This window comes from Gracilinanus agilis, chromosome 4 (genome assembly GCF_016433145.1).
Source record: "Gracilinanus agilis isolate LMUSP501 chromosome 4, AgileGrace, whole genome shotgun sequence".
Taxonomy (NCBI): Eukaryota; Metazoa; Chordata; class Mammalia; order Didelphimorphia; family Didelphidae; genus Gracilinanus; species Gracilinanus agilis.
This window is the reverse complement of record NC_058133.1, coordinates 424,017,415-424,044,818: the sequence shown is the minus strand read 5'-3', so window position 1 is coordinate 424,044,818 and position 27,404 is coordinate 424,017,415. Positions and strand designations below refer to the sequence as shown.

The 27,404-nt window shown below is 40.3% G+C and overlaps 1 protein-coding gene across 1 annotated transcript; it reads right to left on the bottom strand.

The window, feature by feature from the left end:
* Positions 1-5,647: 5,647 nt before the first annotated feature.
* Positions 5,648-27,290, bottom strand: PNLDC1 (PARN like ribonuclease domain containing exonuclease 1). Its single transcript, XM_044675757.1, has 19 exons — positions 27,215-27,290; positions 26,068-26,125; positions 25,201-25,274; positions 22,623-22,662; positions 21,681-21,804; positions 21,381-21,469; positions 18,817-18,917; positions 18,052-18,128; positions 17,570-17,713; positions 16,390-16,459; positions 14,686-14,771; positions 13,148-13,203; positions 12,040-12,104; positions 11,463-11,516; positions 9,762-9,804; positions 8,055-8,151; positions 6,655-6,830; positions 6,400-6,498; positions 5,648-5,720 (listed from the first exon to the last, which is right to left on the bottom strand). The coding sequence occupies exons 1-19, from the start codon at positions 27,288-27,290 to the stop codon at positions 5,648-5,650; spliced, it is 1,602 nt and encodes a 533-aa protein (XP_044531692.1).
* Between the last annotated feature and the right edge of the window lie 114 nt (positions 27,291-27,404).

Here is a 27,404-nt window from a genome sequence, read left to right as displayed (position 1 = left end):
AAAGTCATAACCTTTCTGGGTCTTATATTCTTCATCTTTTGAATGAATAGGTTGGACTTAGAGAATTATTTTATTTGTTTTTAAAACCCTTACCTTCTATCTTAGAATCAATACTTTTAATTGGTTCTAAGGCAGAAGAGTGATAAGGGCTAGACAATGGGGGTTAAGTGACTTGCCCAGGGTCACCCAGCTAGGAAGTGTCTGAGGCCAGATTTGAACCTAGTATCTCTTGCCTCTAGGCCTGGCTCTCAATCCACTGAGCCACCTGGCTGCCCCCTTGACTTAGGAAATTTTTTAAAAGTTCCCTTCAGCACTTAAGATCTCATAATTTTATGATTCTCAGGTGGAGAGTAAGGAGACCTTTCACCATAAAGTAAAGCAGAATGGCTGGACATATGAACGAAAGGAATTATTTTTTCACTCTAAGTGACCCAGGGCAAGTCACTTAACCCCCATTGTCTAGCCCTTATCACTCTTCTGCCTTAGAACCAATTAAAAGTATTGATTCTAAGATAGAAGGAAAGGGTTTTAAAAACAAATAAAATAATTCTTTAAGTCCAACCTATTCATTCAATTGTTTTTTCTAAGTGCAACTTGGGTTGCCTGAGGTTAAGTATAAATTTACTCATGAATCAAACAACTCTAGCTAAATTTAGAGCAAAAATTTTGTTTTGGATTGTGTTGCCCTGTGAACAGTGACTTTTCACAATTCACTTTCCCATGTGATGCACAGAGACCTTGGCACAGGAAATGTGTGCTCCAAGGCACAAGAGATTTCCTCAACCACCCCTTCAACACTTTAAGACTTCATTAGAACTGCGATTTCTCAACATGGATAGCATAGGTCACAACCAACTCATGCCTTCTGCGGGATCCTTTTCCAAGCCATCCGAGGACAATGGCTTGAGCAAATTATTCCGCTTCTCAGGGCCTGACTTCTTTCATCTGTAAAATAAGAGATTTGGACTTCAACTTAACCTGAGGTCAAATATGGCCAATGATGAAGCATTTAATCCACCTCTTCACAGAGATGGACTGAAAATGCAGAATAAGACATGTTTTTGGACATGGTCAATGTGAGATTTTATTTCAATTAACTATGCCTATTTGTTACAAGGATTTTGTTTTTCTTTTTTTCAACAGAGGGAGGTAAAAGAGAAAATAAGTACAAATTTAAAATAAGCTTAAAATTAAAAAAAAAAACAATTGAAGCATAAAGAGGAAAAGCAGTTGTTTTATGATGGAATCTATAACACTACTTCTGCTCACTTTTTCCTCATATTAAAAGTGCCAAAGGCATTTCTTAAATGCTGTAACTTCTCCTATGGAGTTCATTCAATCCAAATTTATCATCCAATTAAGATTTTGAGTTATCTACCTTCCCCTCTTCTATTATCATCCCTTCCTCACTCCTCCCCTCACAGTAGAGAACTTCAACATATATCCTGACATTCCCTCAAAACCCGGACTTCCAAGTGCCTCAGTCTACTCAATTTCCACACCTTATTCCCCCATCCTATCTTAGTTCCAGAGATGGTAGCATCCTGGATCATGCCGTCGCCCATGGGTGAAGAGAACACCAGGGGGAGAGCTCCGGCCCACTCAGCACAGGGACCATCCTCTAGTATCATTCAGCAGGAAAGTAGGAGCAGGCAGACAAGTAGTGGTGGGAACAATCCAGGCCTGGAGTTTGAGAAATGCTGAATAGCAACTGGGTAGAAGGGACAAAGTATTCTAGGGCAAAAGACAGCTCAAGTGGAAGGATTTTTATAGGGTCAAGATTCTGAAGAGAGGACAAGTGATTTATGTAGCTCTTTGTCTCTTTACAAATTTCCAAGGATTACTGGCTTGTTCGGTTATTTTGCCCCATTCTCACTCCCAAGCTCACAAAAGACTCACTGATATTCTCTGATGAAGAATCAAGTCAGCTAAAAAAGTACATTAATAGAAGTTGAGTAATAATATATGTCTAACCCAGTGGAAGTGCTTGTCAGCTCCAAGAGGGAGGGAAGAAAGAGTTGGAGGGAGACAATAAGAATCATGGAAAATTTTTAAAATAAAATAAAATCCAAAAAAAGAACATTAAAAGATCATAAAATCAGAGATCTGGAATCAGAAGGCCATCTGACATCATCTAGTCCAATCTCCTCAGGTTTTTTTTTTTAAACCTTTACCTTCCATCTTAGAATCAATGGTAAGTATTGGTTCCCAGGCAGAAAAATGGAAAGAGCTAGGCAGCTGGGGTAAGTGACTTCCCCAGGGTCACACAGCTAGGAAATATCTGAACCAGATTTAAACCCAGGACCTCGAGTCTGTAAGGGGAGAAAAGGGGTTTTTGATTGGTTGAATATTTTAAAAGGTTAGGTAGCCAGGGAATTGAATAATTATCAATTCTGAATTAAAGAATAACCTCAAGTCAAAATGACTTTTATGGAAGTTTATTTACAAAATATAGGAAAGAGTGGAAGTAGAGAGATGAGAAGAGGGTAGAATAAGAGATTTGTATTCAAGTCTGGGCTTTACTCAAGCAGGGCTCCAGATGCCCAGCCAGAGCCTAGAAGTCAATTAACAAGGGTTTTAGCCACAAGGGCTTCTCCCAATCAGGGGAGCCTCCCAGAAGCTATTACCTCTTGAGAGGTTAAAGGAGTCAGCCTTCTTCACTCATCACGTGTAGTTCTAAGAGAGAGATTTAAGAACAGTCTCACAAGGTCTCAGGGTCCCAGGTCCAGAGTTCCTCCATGTCCAAGCAAGAACCAGAAGAGACCCCTCAGCTCACTGAACTCTCTTTTTAAAGGGGCCTCTTTTGCATCGCTTCCTGTGCCTTCCTCTTAGTTTACATGTCCAATCACAACAGACACTTTTCTTAGGACTGCCCAAGAGACAGTCAGTAAATTCTGATTTGTTACTCACTCTAGCACACATGGATTACAGACCTCCCAACTTGTGAGTTAAATGGAGACATTTTCACCTTTGGTGATTAAATCTAAAGATGGACAGGGTAGATTTAATCTCATTATCACAGGACTCCTCTCCAGACCTGGCTTCCTATCCACTGAGTCACATTTAAAAATACCACAGCCCAGAGAGATGATTAAGTGACTTGCCCTGCATGACTTTTCAGGTAACAAACCTCCATGACAGAATTTGAACCCCAACTCCCATCTAACACTCTGTTATACTCTGAAAAGAAGACCTGCAGACAAACTAATGATCTATAGGTAGAGACAAACACAAATGTAAGGAAATGCAGCACTCATTGACTGAACAAACTATAGATTCCCTATTTACTAAGCACTCTTAAAGAGATGGATCTAATCAACTTTTTTGGTTATAATCACAAGTCTTTAATCAGGCAAAATTATAATCAAGAAAAACCATCCATTGTCTTGGGAAAGATGCCTGAAACTGTAGTATGGGGATCTGCTCTTGATCAATACTCCTTAAGAGGCCTCGGTGGGCCAAGCCAGTAGGAAGAGCCAAGGCTACAAAAAGGGGCGAAGGCTGGTCCTTGCCCTCAAGGAGCTTATAAAAAAGAAGTGGGTTATTTCCCATCCTCCAGGCTGGAGCTCCAGCCTTTGAGAGTGCACCCCAGAGCATGTGCCCACAGCCTGGTCTATACTGACCCCTGGAGCCAAGACTGTTTTTTTACATTTTAAAATAAAGTGTTTCTGCACATTAAAATGTAAAAATCATTCTTGGCCAAGCAAAAATGGGCCTGCTGGCTGGTGGGCCGTAGCTCTCAAGCCTCTACAGCACTGGAAAGCTTCACTTGTGAGGGCAACTAAGAAGAAAGGGTAAGCAGGCCTCATCACGGCCTTTTCTGCAGGAAGGTTTCTATGAAGGGCTGCTGGATTTGAACAGAGGGTGCCTCTGGGAGGGCATGCTGATATTCCCTTTCTCCCCACCACCCCCCATTTGAGGGGGACTAGAGAATAGCATGAACAATCAAAATGCAGTGGTTTCCTTTGATCAAACCCAGCTGAATGTTTTTTTTCAGCTGTTTTTTTCCTCTCGTGATCAGTCTCTGTTCCTTGATCAAAGTAATGAGGATTTTCATGAGAATGCTGACCTCACCTAAGATGTTTGAAAAATGAAGCATAAATTCAGTTTCTACAGGCCAAACTCATTGTACTAAGAGTTTGAACTATTTCAGAGGCTCTATCGCTAATGCTTCTTGACACTGTCAACTCTTGCCATCTTGCCCACTTATTTCCCTTTTCTTTAAAAAAAATACTTAAAAGCATCATCTTTCCTGATTAAAGGGATCTTGAAGTGAACCTATTCTGTAAAGTGAATTATCAAGAATTTTCTAATTTATTTATTATAAGGTGGATCTCTAGCTTAGTGGCTAGAGCTAGGCCTGGAGAGGGGAGGGCTGGATCTGACCTCAGACACTTCCTGAGTGACCCTAAGCAAGTCACTTAATCCCACTTGCCTAGCCTTTACTGCCCTTCTGCCTTGGAACCAGTACTTAGTATGGATTCTAAGATGGAAGGTAAGGTTGTTGTTTGTTTTTTTTATCAAATCATATACCTCACATATGAACCAAAAAGAAAACTTTATAGTTTAGTGAGGTAGAATCACATGAAAAAAGGGAAGGGGGAGAGAGATGATCACTCTGATGTGAACTTGGTCCACTGTACAAGACTGCTGCAATGTCAATGATTTCAACTCTTCAGTCACTAATGGCTATAAATCTTGGCTGCTGAAATACAAACAGGACCTGAATGCCCCATACAAAGTCCCAAGACCTTTCCCACCATCCATTAGAATTGATATGCCTGTCCTGGAACAGTGACTGTTCCCCAAGAGTGGTGGGGAACATGGGAGAAATAGCATTGACATGCAAAGAAAGTGCTTCAAGTTGGGAAAATGGCCCATCTAACATGAGAATCTTATAAAGAAAAATTCTGTGAACCAAGTATGGATTAATTAACTTAGAGGAAGCATAAATAAATTCCATTGACTGTACTCTATAGAATTTTTGAGAGATAAGATGTCAGTGGTACAGATCATGTCTTCTGGATATTTTATTCAAAGTCTAAAATAGTATATTTTGCAATTAAAAACACTGATCAAAAAGCTTTCAGGCATTGCTCTAAGGCAAAGCCTAGGCTAATATCACATTTTTTTGCAAAAGAACACTGACAAGTTATTCTTCCCAATTAAACATTTTCTTTATTAAATCTACTTAGAAAAGTATTCTTAAACAGAACCAAAATTACCCTAAACCCATCAGTCTTTTACTCTTCTCATGATGTTGAAAAGTATTAAAAAAAAAAGTTAGCATAGCCTTTTATCTATGCAACTTGTATCTCCTCTCACAAGGTATTTTTACCAGCCACCCTGGAATCTGATTAATGAATTCACTGACAAATGCAGTCATCAAAATGATTTCGGCTTTTGTTCCAATAGCACATTTCTTCCCATTTACTTCTGGGAAAGAATTTTCTCCCATGAGTCAACACTACTGAATCCACAATTTTGTGTCACTAGAGTTCTGGAGAGGGACAAGCTCAAGAGGTTTGGGGGCAGGAGAGGAAATCTAGCAAAGATTTCATCCAACTCAAAATACTCCTAAGGGCCAAGTCACAAAGAATGGCATTCCTAGGGCAAAGTTGAGATGGGGCAATAGTTCCTGGAGACTTCACTGTACATGCGATGGAGATCCTCCAAGAATAAAAGCCAGAAAGGCCCAAGCAGTAACAACGCCACAGATTCTGCAAAGAAATGATGGAAGGAAATGTCCATTAAATTCAAGATCACTTGTTTTTTCAGTCTACATGTGAGTTTGTTGGTTTTCCAAGAAGACAACCCATTAGAGCAGGGGTTGGCAACCTTCTTGGCCGTGAGAGCCATAAACGCCACATTTTTTAAAATGTAATTTCATGAGGGCCGTACAGTGCTCACAGTGCGCGCTCCTGTAACAATGCCTGAAAAAAACTGACTTTATGGCTCCTGCAGAAAGAGCCATACGTTGCCGACCCCTGCATTAGAGCAATAACCCACAGGCCACATGTTTTCCTCATTTCTTTCTGAGTCATGTTCACCTGGAAGGAAACTCCTAACCACTGATGATCCATCCAATACACCACTCTAAACCCATATGTACATCCCTTGTGACATGGAAATTAATTTTCTCGTGAATTTACAAAGAGGCCAATAGAATTTAAGAGTTCACTTCTTTAGCTTCTAAGGGGGCAATTTTTATAGGAGCAATGTTTATTCAGATGGCATCCCTAACCATCTAAGTAACATTTGTGTAGACCAAAGACATTTAATTAGCTTCTCTCTGGCATCATAAATCAACTCGTGAACTTGCCATGATCCAACAAACTGACATCTATCCAAAAGTGGAGAATACCACTAAAATGACACTTTATGATTCTTGTCACTTACTGTAGTATGCAGTTGATATTAGGTGAATGTCTCCAATATCGGTACAGCATCACTTGCAGGTCAGGGTGATACCTGTATTCTTGCAACACAATCCTGACACTTTGGGAGGGGGGAAAAAAAAGGCGTTTCCTCAGTGATTTTAGTGATTGGTAATGCACTACACAAGGAAGATGTTACTGCACTTATTAGGCGAAAAGTAGGTGAAACAAGTAAAAGATGTGATTTCAAGGAAGGGGGAAGTGATGAGCCACCTACTCCTTAAACTTGTTGGTCATAAGCAGAAACTGGTTCCGGGTGAATCGCCGGACATCAAATTTGCAGAGATCCTTGAATTCATAATAAATCTGTTCTTCATCTACCCCAGGCCACCTCTTGACTTTGAGAATTAGGGTGGGTGGCCGGCTGCTGGGGGAATCTGGGCCAGAGAAATTCTGGAAAAATGGAAAACATTATATGTGGACTGTCCACAGAAATGCTTTAAATTTCAAATCTGATATTGCTCTTTTCTCAGAAACTCAAGACACACACCAGAAGAAGAGTATTTAAGGAGAGGGGACAAATTATACCTACATGGGGAATACAAACTGTAGAACTGCTGGGACAGCTAGGTGGTGCAAATCCCTCTGCAGACTTACTAGATGTGTGAACCTGGGCACATGGTCTGTTGGTCTATTTCCTCATCTGTAATATTGGGGGGCAGGGTTTGTAAGGATAAAATGAGGAATTTGTAAAGTGCTTTGCAAATCTTAAAACACTACATACATGCTAATTGTCATAATTATTTTTAAGGTAGCTGATAGGGGGGAAAGGAAGAAGAAGTTCTAGCTAGCCAGAAAAGTACATTTAGTCACTAGTTTTTATTTTGGAGATTCTTAGACCACCATCAGTTCCCAGGTTTCACAACTAAAATGTCACAGGATCAAAGACTTAGAGCTGGAAAGAAACACTGAGGCCATCTAATCCAACCACTTCATGTTGCAGATGAGGAAACCTAGGACGAGACAAGTGAAGTGACTTGCCCCAGGACATCTAGCTAGAAAAAGGCAGAGCCGGGATGAACTGGGCCTTAAAAAAATACTGCTGTATCTTATGGGCTTGAGCAAACTTTTAAAGACTAGGCCCAGCCACAAAGAGGTAAGCTTGGTTTGTAGAGGGTTTGTCAGGATACAGCCTACAGCTGTCACTTCCGCTTCCTACCCTTGGTTTGGGTCTGAGTAGCTCTAGATGAGCTTCTGTTAGGTGCCTGAAAGTCTAGCTAGTCACTGCCCTCCAGGGGCTTACGATCTCCTGGGGGAAGGGTGCCAGAGAGCGGGCAAATGTAGGCACAGATATGCGATCCCGAGATGCTCAGACCTCAGAGGTTCTGGGTGATGGAGACTAAGGAATGAAGGACTGGACTCGTGTCTGCAGATAACTTACCAAAGGGCCGTTCCTGCTCACTGGCCCTGAGGGAACATCCATCCCACCCAGCTTACACAGAATGAGCTTGCAGTGGCCTACATCCAGGACTGCCCTTATTCGGAAGACAGGGAGAAGCTGCTGGGATCCCTATATGCCCAGCCCCCCACCCCTTCTCCAGCCCCAACAACCACCAAATGACTTCCCACTTGGGGTCCCCCAGAGCAAGCAAGGGTGAGACGCACACAACTACTCACGATTTTAGAGATACAAGCTCGGATAAGGTTCACCTGGTTCACATAAGGGGCCAGCACCCCAAGATACTGAGGGAACGTGGGCTCCAGTCTCACGCCCCTGTTACAGGGAAAGAGAAGGGCCTCAGTGTGGATGCTCTGTCTCTTCACAGTATTCCTCTGTGCCAGATACAGATTACATGCAGGGTCACAGATTAAAAGCTGGATACATCTTGAGAGATCTCATTCTGCAGGGCCCAGAGAGACCAACCAATTTGCTCGAGAACACAATGGGAGTAAGTAGCTGAGCCAGGATTTGAAAGCAGGGCCTACAACCCCAAACTCAGGACTTTTCCCTCAAACACACTGCCTCCCATTTGGGAAGAAGGCTGCTATGTCCGTGTCTAGGAACTCTCTCTTCCTATCTAACCCTGGGGGGGGGGGGGGGCTTCATTTTTCTTCTTTGTAAAAATCATGTTACTTGCTTCACAGGACTATTTTGAAGAAATGAAAAAAATTTTAAATCATTAACTTCCTTCAAGATAGCATAAATACCATTTTCTATAGAGGCCTTTCCTGGTGCCACCAGTTGCTGATGCTTTTCCCTCTGTAGATAACATTCCATCTCCTCTGTATGGATCTTGCATGTACTTATTTGTATAATGTTATAAGCTGCTCCTTGAGTATAGGGATTATTTTTGCTTTTTCTTTCACACTTAGCACCATGCCTGGCACATAGTAAGCCCTGAATAATGCTTACTGATTGGTTCAAAGTGCTTCCCAGTCATAAAGTGCTAAATAAATCTGGTTTTAGTGTCACTTATCATGGGCTATATTGTATTAAATGATAAAATTTTAATTATCACCTCCACTAAAGTCCACCTTTGATGCTTACTGTAACAGCACGGGGTGCCCCTTGGGCTCTTCAAGGTTATCCTAGATCAGATTGGTCCTACCAAGTACAGGCCCTGTCTGTTGTCTGAGGACCAATTTGGCCAAGTTCTGAGGGTTTGATTATGAAGTTTGCTCATGGTGGCAAACATTTGGGCCATAACAACCCACTAATTTATAGGAGGATGTGTTAGTAGAAAAAATACCCAGACCAAGAAAGATACAGGTCTTTGAAATACTCATCAACTACATGGGAAAATGCATTAGGACTTCTACCCTGAAATTCTCAAACAGGGACTCCCCTAGTCTGTGCTACCTGCAAGGGCTCTCTTGACCTCAGAGCTGTCCTCTTAGGATAGGAGTCACTGAGGTTCAGGAGAGAAGGGGAGGGGAAGATAAGAGTAACATATGGGTTATATAGAAGGGTTAGAAGAGCTTTGGAGTCGAGAATAAAGATCAGGGTGGATTAGGCGCTAAAATGAGGGCTCCAGCAACCCCATGTACCTCCCACCCACTCTCTGCACTGAACAGGATTAGACTAAGCAGTAAGTAGCCAGCACAAGGATCTGGAACAGCAGGAGGCAAGAAGGAAGGGAGAGAAATCCCTGGAGGCAGTATTGTGAGGAAAGGAGGGAAGTGCTTATTAAGTTCTATCCAATCAAAGAGGTCCCTCAAGGAAGAGAGGCTATTTAGTCAGACCTGCTAAGTCAGAGGTTTCCAATACTTGTGACAGCTCTGTCCTCATTAGTCCCTATAGCCACAACCAGGCTGACTACACAGTAAATTTTCAGAGTCTTTGCTGATCAACTTGTAAAAGCACAAGTCAAAAGAAATGCTCACCCAGTTGATCTATGTAGCAGTAAGTGGGCCACCTTCAAGAGTACTGGAAGGAAAGAAAATGTGAAAAATAAGTGACCCCTCTCTCTAGTTCATCCTCCACCCAAATGCCAAAGTGATTTTCCTAAAACGCAGGCCTAAACTCATCCCTCTCCTACTCAATAAACTTCCATGGCTCACAATAGCCTCCAGGAATATAGACAAATTTCTGTTTAAAGTCCTTCACAACCAGGCCCCAACCTACTTCCCTCCCTTTCCCAAACTCCAGGAGATCCAGCCACAGTAATCTTTCTGTAATTCCTCACATGGGACAATCATGTCCCTACTGGCCATTTCTAGTGCCTGTAATACATTCCCTTCTTGGAATCGCCTTTCCCCTTCAAATCTCAAGATAAACACTGCTTTCAACATGAAGCCTGTCCTGATCCCCCACACCTTAAGCCTATTCCCTCTCTCCCCAAATTGCCTTACACTTACTTTGCATATACATTTTCTCTCTCATTAGAATTCGAGCTCCTTGCTGGAATTCTGAGCTGTGGTTTGACCCCCTCTCTTGCAACTGGAATTCCACTCTGCCATATCAACATCACAGTGTTCCCAATACTTAGCAAAGTGCCTTTCACAAAGCAGGCATATAATAAATGCTTGTTGGCTAATTGACATCAAGTCTCATTTTTAATCTCTCACCCATTTCAGAGTGCTGTCACATTCTGTTTGTCATCACTCTGAATGGAGAGTAGAAAATCCCATGAAAGTAAATATATAAATATTTCTGCTATCCTCCCAGTCATTTAAGTTTAAAGCCACCAAGTTCTCATCAACTTTTCTCTCTGTTCTCCATCTCCATCCTCATCATCAGGTCTTTTATTTCAACATTCTCCAATACATCCTGTTTCTACTTGTAATATCATCCTCATTTGGGCTCCAATCACTTCCATCTTTTGTTTTGGATTGTTTTTTCTGAGGCAATCTCCCTCTCTTGACCAGGTTTTGGCCTTACTGCTGCTCAGAATTCACAAAACTTAAAGCAATCTACCATCATCAGTCTCCTCTAATAACAAGTAGTACACCACCTCCAGCTAATTCCTGGTCTATTATGCTAGTCTCTTAACTGGCTTCCCTGCCTCTTGTTATAGGCAAATTTATAAGGTAAGATATAAAGATAGGTAGACTCTCCTTTCTCTCAACCTTTCACCCCACTCTTCCCACCAGAATAATTTCCTAATGTAGACATCTGAGCTTACCAAACATAAACTTAGCTGGCATCTAAGGACTTAATAATCTGGTTCCAATTCATCTTTCCAGGCTTATTTTATACTGTTTCATACAATCCCATATTCTACCAGCCTACATGCCTAAAATAGACTCTTCCCCACAATGCCAACAGCAGAAATCCCTCCCTTTCCTCAATGCCTAGTTCAAGTGCTCAATTCTCCAAGTGGTCTTCCCCAAATCTCTCCAGGTATACATGATCTCTCCATTCTAGATGCTCTTGGTAACTCTCTTTTACTTCTCCTTTGCACTTAACTATAATGAGCATTATATTACTTATACATCTCTCACACATACATACACACACACACAAAGTTCTTTAAGGACAGAAATTGTGTCTTCTTTCACCTTTAGCTCCCTAACACAGGACCTTGCACACAGTAAGTATCTTATAACTATCTGAATTGATTTTTTTTAAAGTTCCTTTTTTACCTGATCCACAAAGGAAGGCATCATAAGCTGCTTCATGAGGGTATTTGGTCTCAACTGAAACATTTTCCCCACAAGGGAGAAAAACAAAGAATTGAGGCCATGATTAGAAACAAAATTTGGACCAAGAACTATCTATTCCTGACCCTAATCCAACCAACTTCCCAACTACATTAGCATTAGGGCTACAAATGCCTAGTCCATACTTGTCCTTCCCCCAAACCATGTCTAACTCTTCACCTTTTATCCTCCTAATTGTACCAAAGGGGAAAAAAAGTAAACATAAGAGAAAGAGGCTGGCAGAGGAAAGAGCTTCCCAACAAGCTAAATAAATTACTGAAGGAAACTGAGAGGATATATTATAAGAATAGTTTATGGATCCCCAACACTAGAACACTGTAGGTGCTTACTTAATAACTGCTCCTTGAATTAAACAAAATCAAAGTTGATTCAGGTGAGAAATACTGAGTGAAAATGTACCCATCCAACCCAACACTTATTGGGGATAAGGCACAATTTCAGGGAAACCTAGTTCCCCAATCAATAGACCTGGAAGCATCTTGCTTTAATTGGAACATACCATATTTGATACACTCGCTTGCATGGATGATTACTGGACAAGAATTCTTGGTAGGATTCAGGTCACTATTGGAGAAAGAGCCAAGGACAGGATTTTTTTCTTACCTGCATATGTCACACTTTTGTAACAGTGCATGTACTCACACATCTTTTCCCTTTGACTAAATTAAGAGAATGAGTCAAAAATACTGTGACTCTTAAAAGGAACTCAGAAACACGCAGATGAATAAAGACCTTTGGTACAAAGGGTCAGGACAAATTACATGAACTCTGACACGATCAAAGCAGACCACTCTGAAGGAGCTGCAGAATTCCTCTGTCATCCCTATACCCCAATAACACCCCCCTACCTTTCGCCCCTGGACATGAAGAAAACCGAGAAGTATATCTAGATCAATCATCCCCAGTTAGCTGCAAGGCTCATTAAAAGCAGATCAAGAAGCTTTACCCGTTAAATCTCTAAACTAGCTGCAGCTGTCATGCCTCCCTCACATCATCCCCACTCCCCGACATGCTGAACTTCCCCAAGAGGGAAGTGAATACAGCTGATGCTTCCCCTCTCTGAAGGGAGGGCTTTTTTTTCCCCAATCTGCAAACTCATATAAACTTAAGACTTTAAGCTAAGATAAGGTGACTCTCCTAAAAGAGGCTGGGTCTCCCCCGAAGAATATATATATATATATATATACACACATGTATATATACACACGTATATATACATGTGTATATATATAATATGGAGGGGACAGTTAGATGGCTCAGTTGACAGAGACCATGGCCTGGAATTAGAAAGACCTGGCCTCTGACACTTCCTAGCTGTGTGACCCCAAGCAAGTCACTTAAGCCCCATTTGCCTGGCCCTTGCTCTTCTGTCTTAAGTTACTAGAACAGAAAGTAAGGGTTATTGGAGATGGGGGGAGTATATACACAGGGTTATTTTCCATTTATCTATATCTTGGCCTATATATTCAGATCAGAAAACAGGCTAAAAGTCAAAGGTAAAAATAAAAATCCTACTGCTCAAAGACACCCCCCATCACCATGGAGCTGGGCCTGAGATGCCACAGGTTCTTGCCCTCGAGGAGCAGAATCAAAGACATCTAGCTTGCCTGTTTAGGACTTCATAAACCTCCAAAAGATTTGAAGCTCTCGGGAAACTTAGTTCCTGTGGGATAAAAAACAAGAGACAAAACTGGGGCATGAGAGAGATGAGGTCAGCTGGGATTTTATAAACTTTTCACCTTAAATAGTCCCCAAAGGGCCTATATAATAGCTTTTTTGTCCTCTCCAATTCCACCCAACGGCATAATTATCCTTGTTCCTCCAATTAAGACTAAATGAGTATGCAGTGTCCTTAGGGGTCAGCAAGTAACCCTGAAATCTGATGATGGAGAGACTGAACAGAGAAACAGAGCAAACTGATACGTCTCCCTCAGGAGACCAGTTTAGTAAGGTAGTGATCTGAGCCTCAAGTTAGAGATGCAGGACATGTCCTATAATTTCCATGTCTCAGCAAAACAGATTACCTCTGAGCCAAGAAGGGAATTTAGGTTCAGCAGTGTCTTGGGGCTCAAATTTCATCTTGCACCATCACCCCCCACCACCAACATCATTTATAGCTGACATTTATATAACGATTTACAGTTTTGAAAAGTACTTTACATACATTGTTTCATCTGAGTCTCACCACTACCCTGGGAGGTATCTATTTTAAGGAAGAAGAACCCAAGGCTCTAATATTAAACCAACTTGCCCAGGGTTATCACACAACTAAGGAACTAGAAAGGCCTTGAACACAGGTGTTCCTGACTTTTGGTACAGCCCTCTACTCACTACATTATGCTGCCTCCCAGGGAAAATGCATCTCTTTTTTGGGATGTAGATCACTCACTCACTCACTCAGCCTGAACAATTATGGCCTACTTCAGGACCTAGCAATTATAGTTGGCCATTTTTGTCATCCCTCAAATCATGTACCTTGTATTTGGTCCCTTCTTTGTTTTCTAACTCCAAGATGATGGATAAAGTTTCTATCTAAGTTCTAAATGACCTTTTCTAAAGGGGGATTCAACTCTGATACCCACCCTGAAACACATTTCCTATCAAAGTTCCCAGCATTCCAATAACATGCAGAACACTAATAACAACTAGGGAAAGTCCCACATCAGATAATCTCAATAAACAAAACAGACCAGACACAAATAGGAAAAAACATGGAAGTTTCCATAAAAGAAACAATCAGTTTTGTCACCATTGTAACCATGCAGAGGGCAAAATAATTACAGGCATTAAAGCCTGAATTCTAAACCTTATCAGGAAAGAGAAGGCAAAAAAAGAAAAATGTACATCAAAGTCTACGAAGCCTTCCCTTTCCAAAACATAAGTTGTTAATTCACCCTCTGGGCCACTAGGTGGAGCAGTGGGTAGAGTGCGGATCCTACAGCCAGGAAGGCTCATCTTCCCGAATTCCTATCTGGCCTCAGACACTCACTTGCTATGTGATCCTGAGCAAGTCACTTAACCCTGTTTGCCTCAGTTTCTTTATCTCTTAAATGAGCTGAAAAGAAATGGCAAACAACTCCAGTATCTCTGCCAAGAAAACCCCCAAATGGGGTCATGAAGAGTCGGGTGCGACTGAACAACTTACCTTCCAAATCTCTTTTGTCACATTCTTGGTATCTATGAGGACTGGAAACAAGCCATGGATGTTCAGCTTAAATTGTTCATAGGATTCTAAGGAGAGAATCAATCCATCAGTCAGGATTTATTATTTTACTATGTGTCAAGGATTGTCTGGGGCTGGGAATGAGAGACAAGAGTGAAATATTTGCCCTCAAGAAATCTAGTTTAACCAGGAGAGACAATACATACATATAAGATGTCTTCAATGCTTAAAAAAAATGTTTAAAACTGTATTAAGATTTTGAGGATCCTCTTCTTGTGGGTAAGATACTATCTCTCTTTATGGTTCTACTCTTTCATATGGATCAAAGCTGTGGACTTTGGAAACAGTTAATCTGATTCAGAACTCTGAGAACAAGCTGTGCTATACTGAAGATATGGGCATCACTAGCATCTTCTGACCAGAAACATGTCATTTATTTGATTGCAAACTGAAGATGAGACTTCGGTCACTTACCCTAAACTAAGATGATGTCAATTAAAGAGACGGCCCAGAGTTTCAACTCGAAAAGATAAAGAGATGAAAGAGCCGACTCAAGAACTGCATCAGCGAAGCTCAAAACGACAATGAGTTTGGCCGAGAGGTGCTGGTTGAGCACAGTTTGGACTAGGTCAGTTTCACAATTTCAGAAGTTGTTTATTAAGGAGCTTTTAGGGCAGTTCCCGAGACAGAAAGAAGATACCAAAGTTTACATTTCTGGAGCTGTGAGTTACCATCAAGCACGAGGGCTTTCCTCACTCATTTGCCCCCTTGGCAGGTTTTCTCTAAAGATGTGTCCGAGCCCCTCCAGAGTTACTGAGTGACCTGGCTTTATGTATGCACTAACATGCAGGATTTCCTTTATGGCGTACTTGCTTTAATATGAGTACCTATGACGCTAAGTTGCCTTACTGCTAAGTAAATGGTTTTGTTTAAGATCTAAAAGTAATCATTTTGTGTAAATGGAAACACAACACTGGAGCCAGGAAGCTAGTTTGAATGAGGGGAGTATATTCCCCCACAACAGGGCCCCTGAGAGAATCTGAGTAGAAGAGAGTGGTGGTGGTCCTTTTCTGGGGGCTCAGACTTGCCAGGGCGAGAGAAGATGAAGCAGGTGGACACCCACTTGAGCGAAGGATGGACGTAGTTACAGTTTGGGCCACCACCCCATCATCCCTATCATACACAGAAGAGTGGTTTGGGGAGGAGACCTGAGGATCAGGGAAGGTTCATGTACTAGGTGGCATCTGAGGTGACAGACCTAAGGTAAACGAAGGGATTCTTAGACAAAGCTGAGCAGGGAGTACTACAGATAGAGCACCAAGATGCTCAGAAGTGAGGCTAATAGGTACTGAGAAATAGAAGAAATCCTGTTATCCAAAGAAGCTGAAAAAGAGAAGGCCACAGCCACCCTACCAGTGAAAATAAGAGGCAGAATGGCGGCCCACTTCCTGTTCTGGGAAGATAAGAGATGAACCCAACAAGTGGTCTTTGTCCAACTCCAAAATCCTCTAGATAATGCTGAAGTCTGTCTGTTAGGGACAGAGGAGGTCAGGGCAGGGGGGCCCATTCCCACTCAAATCCCTATCATTCCCTAAAGACTAAAAAGCCCATGTCCCTTCTCAGGCCCAGGTCCCCCTGCAAAGCTCCAGATCAGATAAAAGGGCACAAGGGCATCTCCTCCCCTACCTGGGAGAGGTCTGTAGAACTTCTCATGAAGGTGCAAAAGATCCATCATCATGTTATGTCCCACCAAAGGCTAGAAAGAATAGGGCCAAGAGACACAAAAGAAATGAATCAAAGTCACTAAGTGCCACCAGTATTTTCTTACACAGAAGTCAGTAATCAATAGCTTTAGGCAACCTCTTCAGTTCCTCTTCCCCAATCATTCTCCATCTTCCTTATAAGAAAAGAAGTTCTTAATAGCCCAAATAGCTGGAAGATCAAGCAATTATTTAGCCCCTACTAGCTGCCAGGTGCTCTGCTAAACACCCAGGAAAACAAAGACAAAAAGGAAATATGTTGTGTTCACGAGGAACATTAATAGAAAAATAAAAAGAGAAGGAAAGAAAGGAGTAGGAAGAATTCAAGGTAAGATAATTAACTTCAGGAATTTCTTAACTATATATCAATCACAAGACAAAGGGGAGATGGTTAACTCAAAACTCAGTACACCTGTGCCCAGTAATCTGCTTTAAAACAAACACAGAGCTTCATAAGTCAAGGAACAAAGTAATACTGGTGCTTTACTTAAGGGGCAGCTTTTCTAAAGCCATCTATCAATCATACTGGTGAAAGCAGTAATGGACAGAATCTGCCAGCTTCTGAGGACCAGCCTAGCTTAGCTGAGAGATACTTTTATCACTGAAAAAGTGGCCACAAGGAAATGAGTCTTTTTTAACACCAGCAACACGTAAAAACTGGTTAATAGGGCATGAGAAGATTTGACTCTGTATTAGAGTGGAGGACTCACACTGATGAAGCCAACAGTCATTAAAGTAACAGACAATGATAATAATAATGGCTAACATTTATGTAATATTTTAAGATCTGTAAAGTACTTTGCAATATGATTTTTATTCAGTCCTCACAACAACCCTGTGAGGGAAGTTGGGGCTTTACAGATGAGGAAATTGATCCTGAGAATGATAAGGTGACTTGCCTAGTATCACAAACCAAGTGTCCAAAGAAGGATTCAAACTCAAGTCTTCCTGAGTGAGTCCACCCTATTCATCACCCCACCTAGCTGCCCAAAGTAAAACTATGATAGGAATGGGGAGCTGGCTGTCATGGCTGAAGGAATCACCAGCTATGGCCGTAAACTAAATGACATTGTCAAAAAGCAAGCAATAAGAATAGAAATCTCTACCTTCTTGGCTTTTACCAGCATCTGGAAAAAGACAGCGAAACCCCGAGCAGACAGGAGAATCTTCTCTCTCCTGCAGTCATCATGGTCACGAGAGGAATTCTCTAGACACCAGCGGTATTGCCTGCTCACTTTCTTCACTAACACCTGCCAGGAGACAGCAAGGGCAAGTTATTCAAGCCTTAGACCTGGAACAAGGGGAAAGAACTCTCTCAGGCTTAGGGAAAGGAAGGAGGGAGACAACCTCCAGGGCAGGCTATAATAATCCGGTGGCTAGTCTAGCCTCCCCAAAGTAATCTTCTTTCCAGACTTCCATCAAGAAACCCTGGCATTTGGCCCACAGACATGGGCCTTTCATAGAAGAGGAATTTAAACTAGGTTTGGCTGGGTGGCAAAGATCAATAAATTCAGAGGCTACCAAGGGCTCCTCTTAAGAAAGGCAAAAAAAAATTCTCCAATCGAAAAGGACAGAATTCCCAACTCACCCCTTTGTCTTTCATCAAGGTCCAAACTGTGGGGAGAGCCTGCCTCAGTACCAACTGTACCTCAAAAGCCTGGAACCCTGAAGCAAAGAGAGGGAAACAAGAAAGCAAACGAAGACTGAAATGTACAGGTCACCTTCAGATTTGAAAAAAACAATCCACCCTTCCTCCTGAATCTACAGCTCTAGGTATTTGGACCACAGTACAAAGAGATGAAATGAAAAATCTCCATTCACCCACATGACATGTCCAATACCACCCTAGGCCAGCATTATCTTCTGCTCATATTACACAAGAGAAGTTTTAGACAAAGAGGGAATTACAGAAGGAAAAAAGGACAGATTAATATGAAATTAATATGAAATTTTGATGAAAGCATCAAAAGTCCTATCTTTAGGGCCAGCAAGGTAGCTCAGCAAATTGAGAGCCAGGCCCAGAGATGAGAGGTCCTGGGTTCAAATCTGGCCTCAGACATATCCTAGCTGTGTGACCCTGGGTAAATCACTTAGGCCCTAATTGCCTAGTCCTTACTGCTCTTCTGCCTTGGAAGCAATACACAGTATTGATTCTAAGGCAGAAGGTAAAGTTTTCTTAAAAAAAAAAAAATAATTAAAAGAAGTCCTACCACCCCTCACCAACAGGCAGGATCTTGAGTATAAAAGTAAATCTAGTTTTTTAAATCTGGATAATAACTTTATGGGTATATGTCATGGACCTGAACAAATACCCCTTTCATACTCTTATCTACAAAAGAGTTCTCCTACCTACCAGTTATATCAGGAAGTGTCATCCAATCTCCTTCTTGTGCCATCTCCAACCACCGAGTTACCTCATCAATCACCACCTTCATTTGGTCTTTGTCCAATGTACTGCAAATTAAATGCCAAGAAGAAAAGAAGATGGGAAGAATACAACCAAATTCCAAATAAACGAAACAACTAAATGAAATTATTCCAAAAGGAAGTGACTGTTTCCTATGTTTCAGGTTCTAGTATTATGATCTAAGAGACAAAACTGGCCAACAAAGATTACCACTCTTACGTTCAAGTGGTAAAAATAAATTTTTTTAAAAATTAAATTTTTTCTACATTTCTCTTCTCTCAAGAGGGATAAGTTTCCTGATCCCCTCCTGCCTCACATGATCATTAAAAGAAAAAACTAGATTCTATTAAAAAATAAGATGCTTTTAGTACTACATCCAAAGAATAATAACCATATGGTATTTTTAAAAAGTAATGGAAATTCTGGTAAATATGGGTTCATCTAAGTCAGAAATATCACCACCTCTCCTCCAATCTTGGTAGTGATAGCTTAGGACTATGAAACACCAAAGGCTCTAAGAATATTAGCCCTATATCCCTTCTCCCCATCAAGCACCAGCATTGCTTGCAACCCCTAGGCTCATAGTCAATATGTAGGGGAATGTTACAGAGATGTGACCTGTCATCTGCCTCTGTAGATGCAAACCCTGCCTACTCAGAAACTACAGCTATTGAAAAACCCAGAAAAAAAGTCCTTGACACTAAAGTCCTTAGCATTGTCAAATGGTTCGACATCAGGAAGAAATATAGTATCATCAATGAAAATTATTCTAAAAAGGATGGAGTACAATCTGTTTTACCACTGTACCCTGAGGACCATGAGGTGCTACTATCTATCCTACAACCAATTCCTCCTCTATGTTGCCTCTATTAGAATATAAATTCCTTCAGAGCAGAAACTATCTTGCTTTTATTTCGTACTTACTTTTAAAAATAATTTGCAGGATATAAAATATGTATTTTATTTTCCCAACTGTAATAATTTTCAACATATGTTTTTCAAAAAATATAAGATCCAAATTGACTTCTTTCTTCTCTTCCCTCCCCCGTCCCAGAGATGATAAGTATTTTGATCTGGCTTATTCATGTATTATGAAAAACTTAACTTTTGTATTGGACATTGTTGTAAGAGGATACTCCTATAAAACCAAAACCCCAAAATAAAAACACAAAAAAACTGAAGTAAAACACAGTATGCTTTGATCTGCATTCCAACTCCAATAGTTCTTTCTCTGGAGGTGGATAGCATTCTTTGTTTTAGGTCCCTCAGAATCATCCTGGATCATTATATTGCTAAGAATAACTGTCTTTCACAGTTGATCATCCCCCTATATTGCTGTTACTATGTGCAATGTTCTCCCAGTTATTTCACTCAGAATCAGTTCATATAGGTTTTTCCAGCTTTTTCTGAAATCATTCTGCTCATCGTTTCTTACAGCACAATAGTATTCTATCACCATCATATCCCACAATTTGTTCAGCTATTCCCCAATTGATGGAGATCTCCTCAATTTCCAATTCTTTACCACCACAAAAAAAGCAGCTATAAATGTTTTTGTACAATTAGGTTCTTCCCCCCACCTTTTTTTAAAGCTCTTTGGGATACAGACCAGAGTAGAAGTATTACAGGATCAAAGGATATTTAATATAATCAGAATTATTCATTGTATATCTTCTGATGTTTTCTCTTTTTTTGTTATAAGTTCTTCCCTTCTCCATAGATTTGACAGGTAGACTATTCTATCTCACCTTAATTTGCTTATGGTATCTCCCTCATGTCTAAATCATTTTATGCCATAATGTTTTCTTGTTTAAGTTCTTATCCCCAAAACTGGGGTGTTTGGGTTTCTCAAACACCAGGTTGCTAAGTATGTTTATTGTGTATCTATATATTCCATTGATCTATCATTCTATTTCTTAGCCAATATCAGTATTAACGATTACTGCTTTATAGTTGTTTGGATCTGGTACTGCTAGGCCACCTTCCTTCACATTTTTTTCCAATAATTCCCTTGATAGTCTTGGTCTACTTTGCTTTCCTACATGTACCCCAAGTGCTTTTTGTACACTGGGTTTATTAAATGTTTTTATTCCTTAGTTTTCATTAAAAATGGAATTGCTATTTTGGGAATAAAGGTAATCATCTGCCTCTGATATTTAACAAAGAGGAAAAGGCTGAAACTTCAGACTTTTTTCCTAAGAAGGAAGGTTTTTTATAATTAGGGAAATAAAAACAAGTAAAATTGGGGGGGGGGGGAGACTTCAACATTCCTAAAGAGAGGTGAATGGATTTCAAGGACACCTTCAGGTTTTCTGTCCTAGGAGACTGGTATCATACATGGACTACTCTCACGAATACCTAATAGCTAACATTTATTTGGCATGGACTGTTCTCCCAAATGCTAGTGAATATTTCCCTCTGGCACATTAATACCAAATAGATAACTACAAAAGCTCAGCTCACACATAATTTTACAGAATACTATATAAACTAGAGAGAAAAGACTTTACCTACGAACTTTCCAATTCCCTGTTAGAAGATCTTGCTTAATTTTCTTTTCTTGTTCTTCATTCATATATGGAATCCCATTTTTGAGAAACTAAAGAAAATTTTAAAAAAATGTAGCAGTCATCTGATGCACCCAGTATCACAAAGCTAAAAGGAGATTTTGGTTTGATGGATAGGAATAAGAGAGGAGAAAAGGTCTTATCTTGTAACCTTATAAATAAGGAGTTTCCTTTTGAATCTCTACTCTTTCCCCACCTTCTACACCAGCCAAAGTCAAACAAAGGGGAAAAATAAAAACATACCTTATTATAATCGAAACCATACTGATTCAAAAAAAGAATACTAGAGGCCTGGAAGGAGAACTCTGAATCCATAATTCCAAGAGTGGTAGGGAAGAGGAAGAAGTTATATGAATGGGCTAAATACCTATTTTTAAAACAAGAAAAAAAATTTAAAGGAAAAAAATTTTTTAAATATCAGACACTTATGGACTGCAGTTATCTTTCAGTTTTCTGCATTCAAATGTAACTCATACAAAAATAAAATTAAATAAAAGATCAAATTCAGTGGCCCAGTAGATTATCTAACAGATAATAGGAGTATATACTTATTGAGAGATTTAGGACTAAGGTAAGAGGTGGTTGTGTTTTAATGTTATCTCACACACACACACACAATTTTTTTATTTTCTTCTTAATTTTTTATCGGGGAATTTCATTGAAACAAAGAACCCTCAATAAGGAAACCCTCTCTACCAATGCAGCTCAGCACCTCCTCTGCAACTTTCAGTTTCCTGGGACACTGAGAAGTTAAATAAAATTGCCCAGGATCCCAAAGCCAGGACTTGATAGAGGTGGGGCTTGAAACCAGATATTCTTGACTCTGAACCCACTATATCATACTGCCTTTTGCTGCTTTATTAGCTTTTTTTTTTTTTTACAATAACATTTCTCAGTCCCACTCCACAAAAGAGCCCTCTTTTATTAATTATTATTTTTTTAAACTCTTACCTTCCATCTTAGAATTAATACTATGTATTGATTCCAGTGCAAAAGAGTGGTAAGGGCTAGACAATGAGGGTTAAAAGGGCCCTCTTTTATAACAAAAAAGTTCAGTTCATCAAAACAAACCATAATACAGATCATGTCTGAAAGAATGTACCACATGCTACACCTACTATACATAAAATATATCTTGCTCATACATATTTGTTGAATTTTATTGCAAAATGTCTTTGTACTTACTTGTTTGACTTTCTTCCCATATTTGAAAACATTGACAATCCTAAAAGAATGACAGAGGGTTGGGGAGGAAGACTGAAGTTATATCAAAATATATTTCCATTCTCATTCCCTCAAACCACAAATTCAGTCACATTTTTAGTAATATTTTGTGTATCTAAACTTCCAAGAAAAGAAAATATGTATCCCCAATTGGCAAATAGTCACAGGATATAAACAGGCAGTTCTCAGATGAAGTAATTAAAATTATCTATAGTCATATGAAAAAATGCTCCAAATCATTACTGATTTGAGAAAAACAAATTAAAATAATGCTGAGATAACACCTCATACCTACCAGACTAGCTATGACCAAAAAGGAAAATGATAAATTTTGAAGGAATGTGAGAAAATTGGGACACTAAAACACTGCTGGTGGAACTGTGAACTGATCCAACCTTTCTGGAGAGCAATATGGAACCATGCCCAGAGGGCCATAAAAACTAACATAAGTCCTTTGATCCAGCAATACCACTAAGTCTGTGCCCCAAAGTGATAAAAAAAAAAAATGGGGGAAAGGACCTACTTGTACAAAAATATTTTTTGCAGTTCTTTTTGTAGTGGCAAAGAATTGGAAAATAAAGGAATGTCCGTCCATTGGGGAATGGCTGAAGAAGCTAAAGTATATGGTTGTAATGGAATATTATATTTGTACTATAAGAAATTAAGAACAGGATGAAATCAGAAATACCTGGAAAGACTCATCTGAACGGATGCAAAGTGAAGTGAGCAGAACCAGAACACTGTATACAGTAACAGAAATATCATACAATGATCAACTGTGAAGGATGAAACTATTATTAGCAAAGTGAGGTTCCACTATAACCCCAAGGGACTCATGATTAAAACTGCTATCCACAGCCAAAGAAAATCATTGGAGTCTGACTACAGACCAAAGCATGCCATTTTTCACTCTATTTCCCTCATGAGTATTTTGGGAGTTTTATGTATGTGATATTTCATATTTCATGACATAAGGAATATGGAAATATGTATTTTTCACCCACTTCAGAGAGAGGGAAAGAATCTGAATTGAAAAATGTCAGATTAACAATTGTCAAAAAGTGTTTCTACATATAATTGAAAAAATGTAAAAGTTCAAATATATATAATAGGAAAAATAAAAGGAAATATGCAGTTCCTAAATATGATATTGCAGTTATAGGAGGCAACCCCTACAGACTATTCTCTATTTATATCTGAGTGGAGGGAGGTATATTAGTTAAGTCTCTGAAGACAAAAGTAAGCCTTCTCTTAGGCAAAGAAATGCATATTCAAGATAAAGGTTTCACAGATAAATAAAAGATGCTAAAGAATCAGGAATGGGTTGGGTTTTTCTACCTCTAAGGGAATGTTTGTGGACCAAAAAAATAAAGGAGTGGGAGACTAATGACAGTTTTAGGATAGAACTATACGTTGTAATGGTTTGATCAAGAAGATGCTGTTCCATATTGCTAGACTTCAGACTTCTATTCAGGTTAAATATGCCTTGTTTAAAAATTAAGACTAGATCAATAGAAGAGCTCAATTGTACAAAGTTTATAACAGAAGATTCTGCCTCTTGCTAGATACGAAGTTATTTTATCTCCCCCGTGGAATATTTTCAATGGTTGTCATCATGATTGGAATTCTCTCCCTCTTTATCTCTGCCTCCTGGTTTTCCTGAAAACTCAGTTAAAATTTCATCCTCATTCTTCCTACTTCTTAAAGCTGATGCCTTCTCACAGAGATTACCACCCATTTACCTTGTATATACTTTGTATATATGTATGTATATTGTCCTTCTCCTACTAGATTGCAAGGTCCTTGGAGGTAGTAATTATTTTCAACCTTTCTTTGTATTCCCAGCATTTAAAGCAGGCACTTAATAAATACTTGTTGGCTTGAGCAAAGTATAAATTTAAAATGTCAAGACCATAGGAAATATAAAGTGTGATACACATTTTACATGATTAAATTTAGCTTGGTGATAATCTAAAATTGTAGAAATCCTTTATCAAGCTTCAAAATTGATCTGAGTTAAATATAATTTTAAATATTCTTTCAGATTTATCAAAGGATGCCAAGCAACTTGAAAAGATTAACCCCAAAGCAATCAACAAACTGAAAGTCAACAGGTCCTCCTTTTTATAAGCATATGCCAAAGGAAACTAATGCTCCCAAGTACATAAAGTTTGCTTCAAACAAATGGCTCAGTTCAGGGAGGGAACCCTTCTTCTTAGGAACTGTGAATAACATAATATGACAGCAAAAAACAAAACCCATCATCAATTCAAGCAAACAATAATTCTATAGGACAACACAATTCTGCAATACTCCCAAATGCACCTAACAATAAGATCATAGATTTAAAGCTGGACCAGCCCATCTTACAGGTGGAGTGATTTCCTCAGGTCACATAGGAACTAGTCACATAGTAGCAAACCAAGTTTCAAAGCTAGTACTTTCTCCACTAAACCTCACCACCTCCCTATACACCCCCCCCCCATAACTTAGAACCACAGGGAACAAGAATGCTGTTATCTTTAACTGATAAACTCACCAATCTGACACACTGTAAACTGCTGAATGCTCCTTCTGGTCTTCAGATACCACTCTGCTGGTGAGTCAAAGAGACTGTTAAAAGAGAATAGGTATTTTACAAATACTGATAAAATGTCTCCCAACAAGATGCTTGCATTTTCAAGTGTTAAGAGAAATAGTAAAAAGTTCATAGTGGTTAAGAGTCAGAAGACACAAGTCTCAGTTTTGGCTTCAATATTCATCAAATCTATGACACTGAAATTTTTTAATGTCGCTGAACTTCAGTTTCCATATATAGAAAATCATCTTTTCACTATATAGCTCATATGGTTATGAAGAAAACTTTAGGAACCTTACGAGAAAACTCCTTTAAGAAAATCTTGTAAACCTTAGAGTATTATATGATTTTGAGTTGTTATTATTATTAATATTAGCTATCTAATAAAAAGGCTAGAGAATCTCTTTGTAGAAATAATTCCTATTCAAGTATGGATTTAACTTGACTTAATGAAGAAAATAAATACTTATATGGTCTTTATGAAGTGCCAGGCACTGTGCTAAGTACTTGATTACAAATATTATCTCATTTGATCCTCACAATAACCATTTGAGGTAGGTATTGTTATTTTTCCTCTCACAGCTGAACAAACTGGAAATTGAAGTGAAATAACTTGCCCAGGGTCATACAGTTAAATGTCTGAGGCCAGATATGAACTCAGGCCTTCCCGACCCTTGGCCCAGTGTTCTACCTATTAAAGACCTAAAGGAGTCTATACTTTGTCACCCCATATAACTCAACTAAGTCCTACCAGGATTGTCACCCTGAATAACTTGATAAGTCCCCCAGGATGTTATACAGTGAGAGAAAAGGTTGTTCCCACATTACCTGGTTTGCTGGCCTTTTGGGTAGATGGACCTCAAGCCTGTAAATTCTATGTCCAAACCTACACATGAAATTTATAAAAGGAAAGGCAATCCATTTGTGAACATCAGGATCACATCATTCATCAGTCAGTATTTGGAGAGCAGCTATCCTATACAATGCTGTAAGACTAATGCAAAAGGATGGCTTCATATGTTTAATGGGTATTGTACTTGTTGCCTTCACAATGGGTGGTGAAAGAAAGGTGAGAATTTGGAACTAAAAACAAAAATTAAATTAATTTTTAAAATAGACTAATGCTAACCAATAAACAACATATTTCCCAAACTGTCCTGGTTCGGAGAGCATACCCAAATGGATCTGTGACATCACTGATTTGTATATTTCCTCTAACAAACCCTGCTCATCTGAGCTAACTCCAGTCCAGGTCCTTCCACAGAATTGCCACAGCCCATGCAAGATGTCTGTTGCCCAGATTCTGACATATTTGATGTTTGTCTACAGTATATAGATCTGGGGAAAATAGGATGAATGGGCACGTGGAGCTCAGAATTAAGCAGCAGCAGAGGATCCTGCAAAGCTCAGGCACTGGAAAAGCCAGGAAGGAAAGAAAATAGCCAGATGGAAAGAACAGTATTGGCCTAACACCTCTGTCCTCCCCTTCCCCAGGCTCAGGACTCACAGGGGAGCTCAATCTCCAAGAGGCAATTAAGCTCCAGGTTAAGGGCAGACACTTTCCCACCTTCAGGGCGTTCAAATCCAGCCTCTGCCTCTAACTAACTAGTTGGGGGATCCCAGACAGATCGCTTCCCTGGGGTCGTCCCTCAGTTTCCTCGCCTGTAAAATGGGAGAGGTGGAAAAGCCCCTGGGAGCACACGGAGGGGTCCTGGGGGATGATGGAGCCCACTCCCCCGCCCCCACCCCGGTTACGGAAGCAGCTGGGCGGCAGCCGCTCTCCCCAGGGCGGAAGGGTCAGGGCCGGTATTCTAATCGGGGGTTCCGGCCCCCTCCAGTTCAGGGTTCCCGGCACCCCGCCGTCAGGCCCATCTGCCTCGACGTCGCCGCCACAGGCGCCCGCCTCTGTCCGTAGGAGATCCCCGCCCGGCGAAGGAATAGGTGCGTAGAGGGACTGGCGCAAGGGCTTCTTTACCCAGAAAGTCCGAGGCCAGAATGAGCTCCTCCAGCATAGGCAACTTCTGCTCAAAGCAGTCGGCGCCCAGCTCCATGGCCGACCACGTGCGCTGTGAGGCCTACCCGGGCCACTTCCTTCGGCCCAGCCCCGCGGGCCAGCCGGGAGACCCTCGGTCTCTTAAAGGGGAAGCGCTCCCCCCGCACAGGCC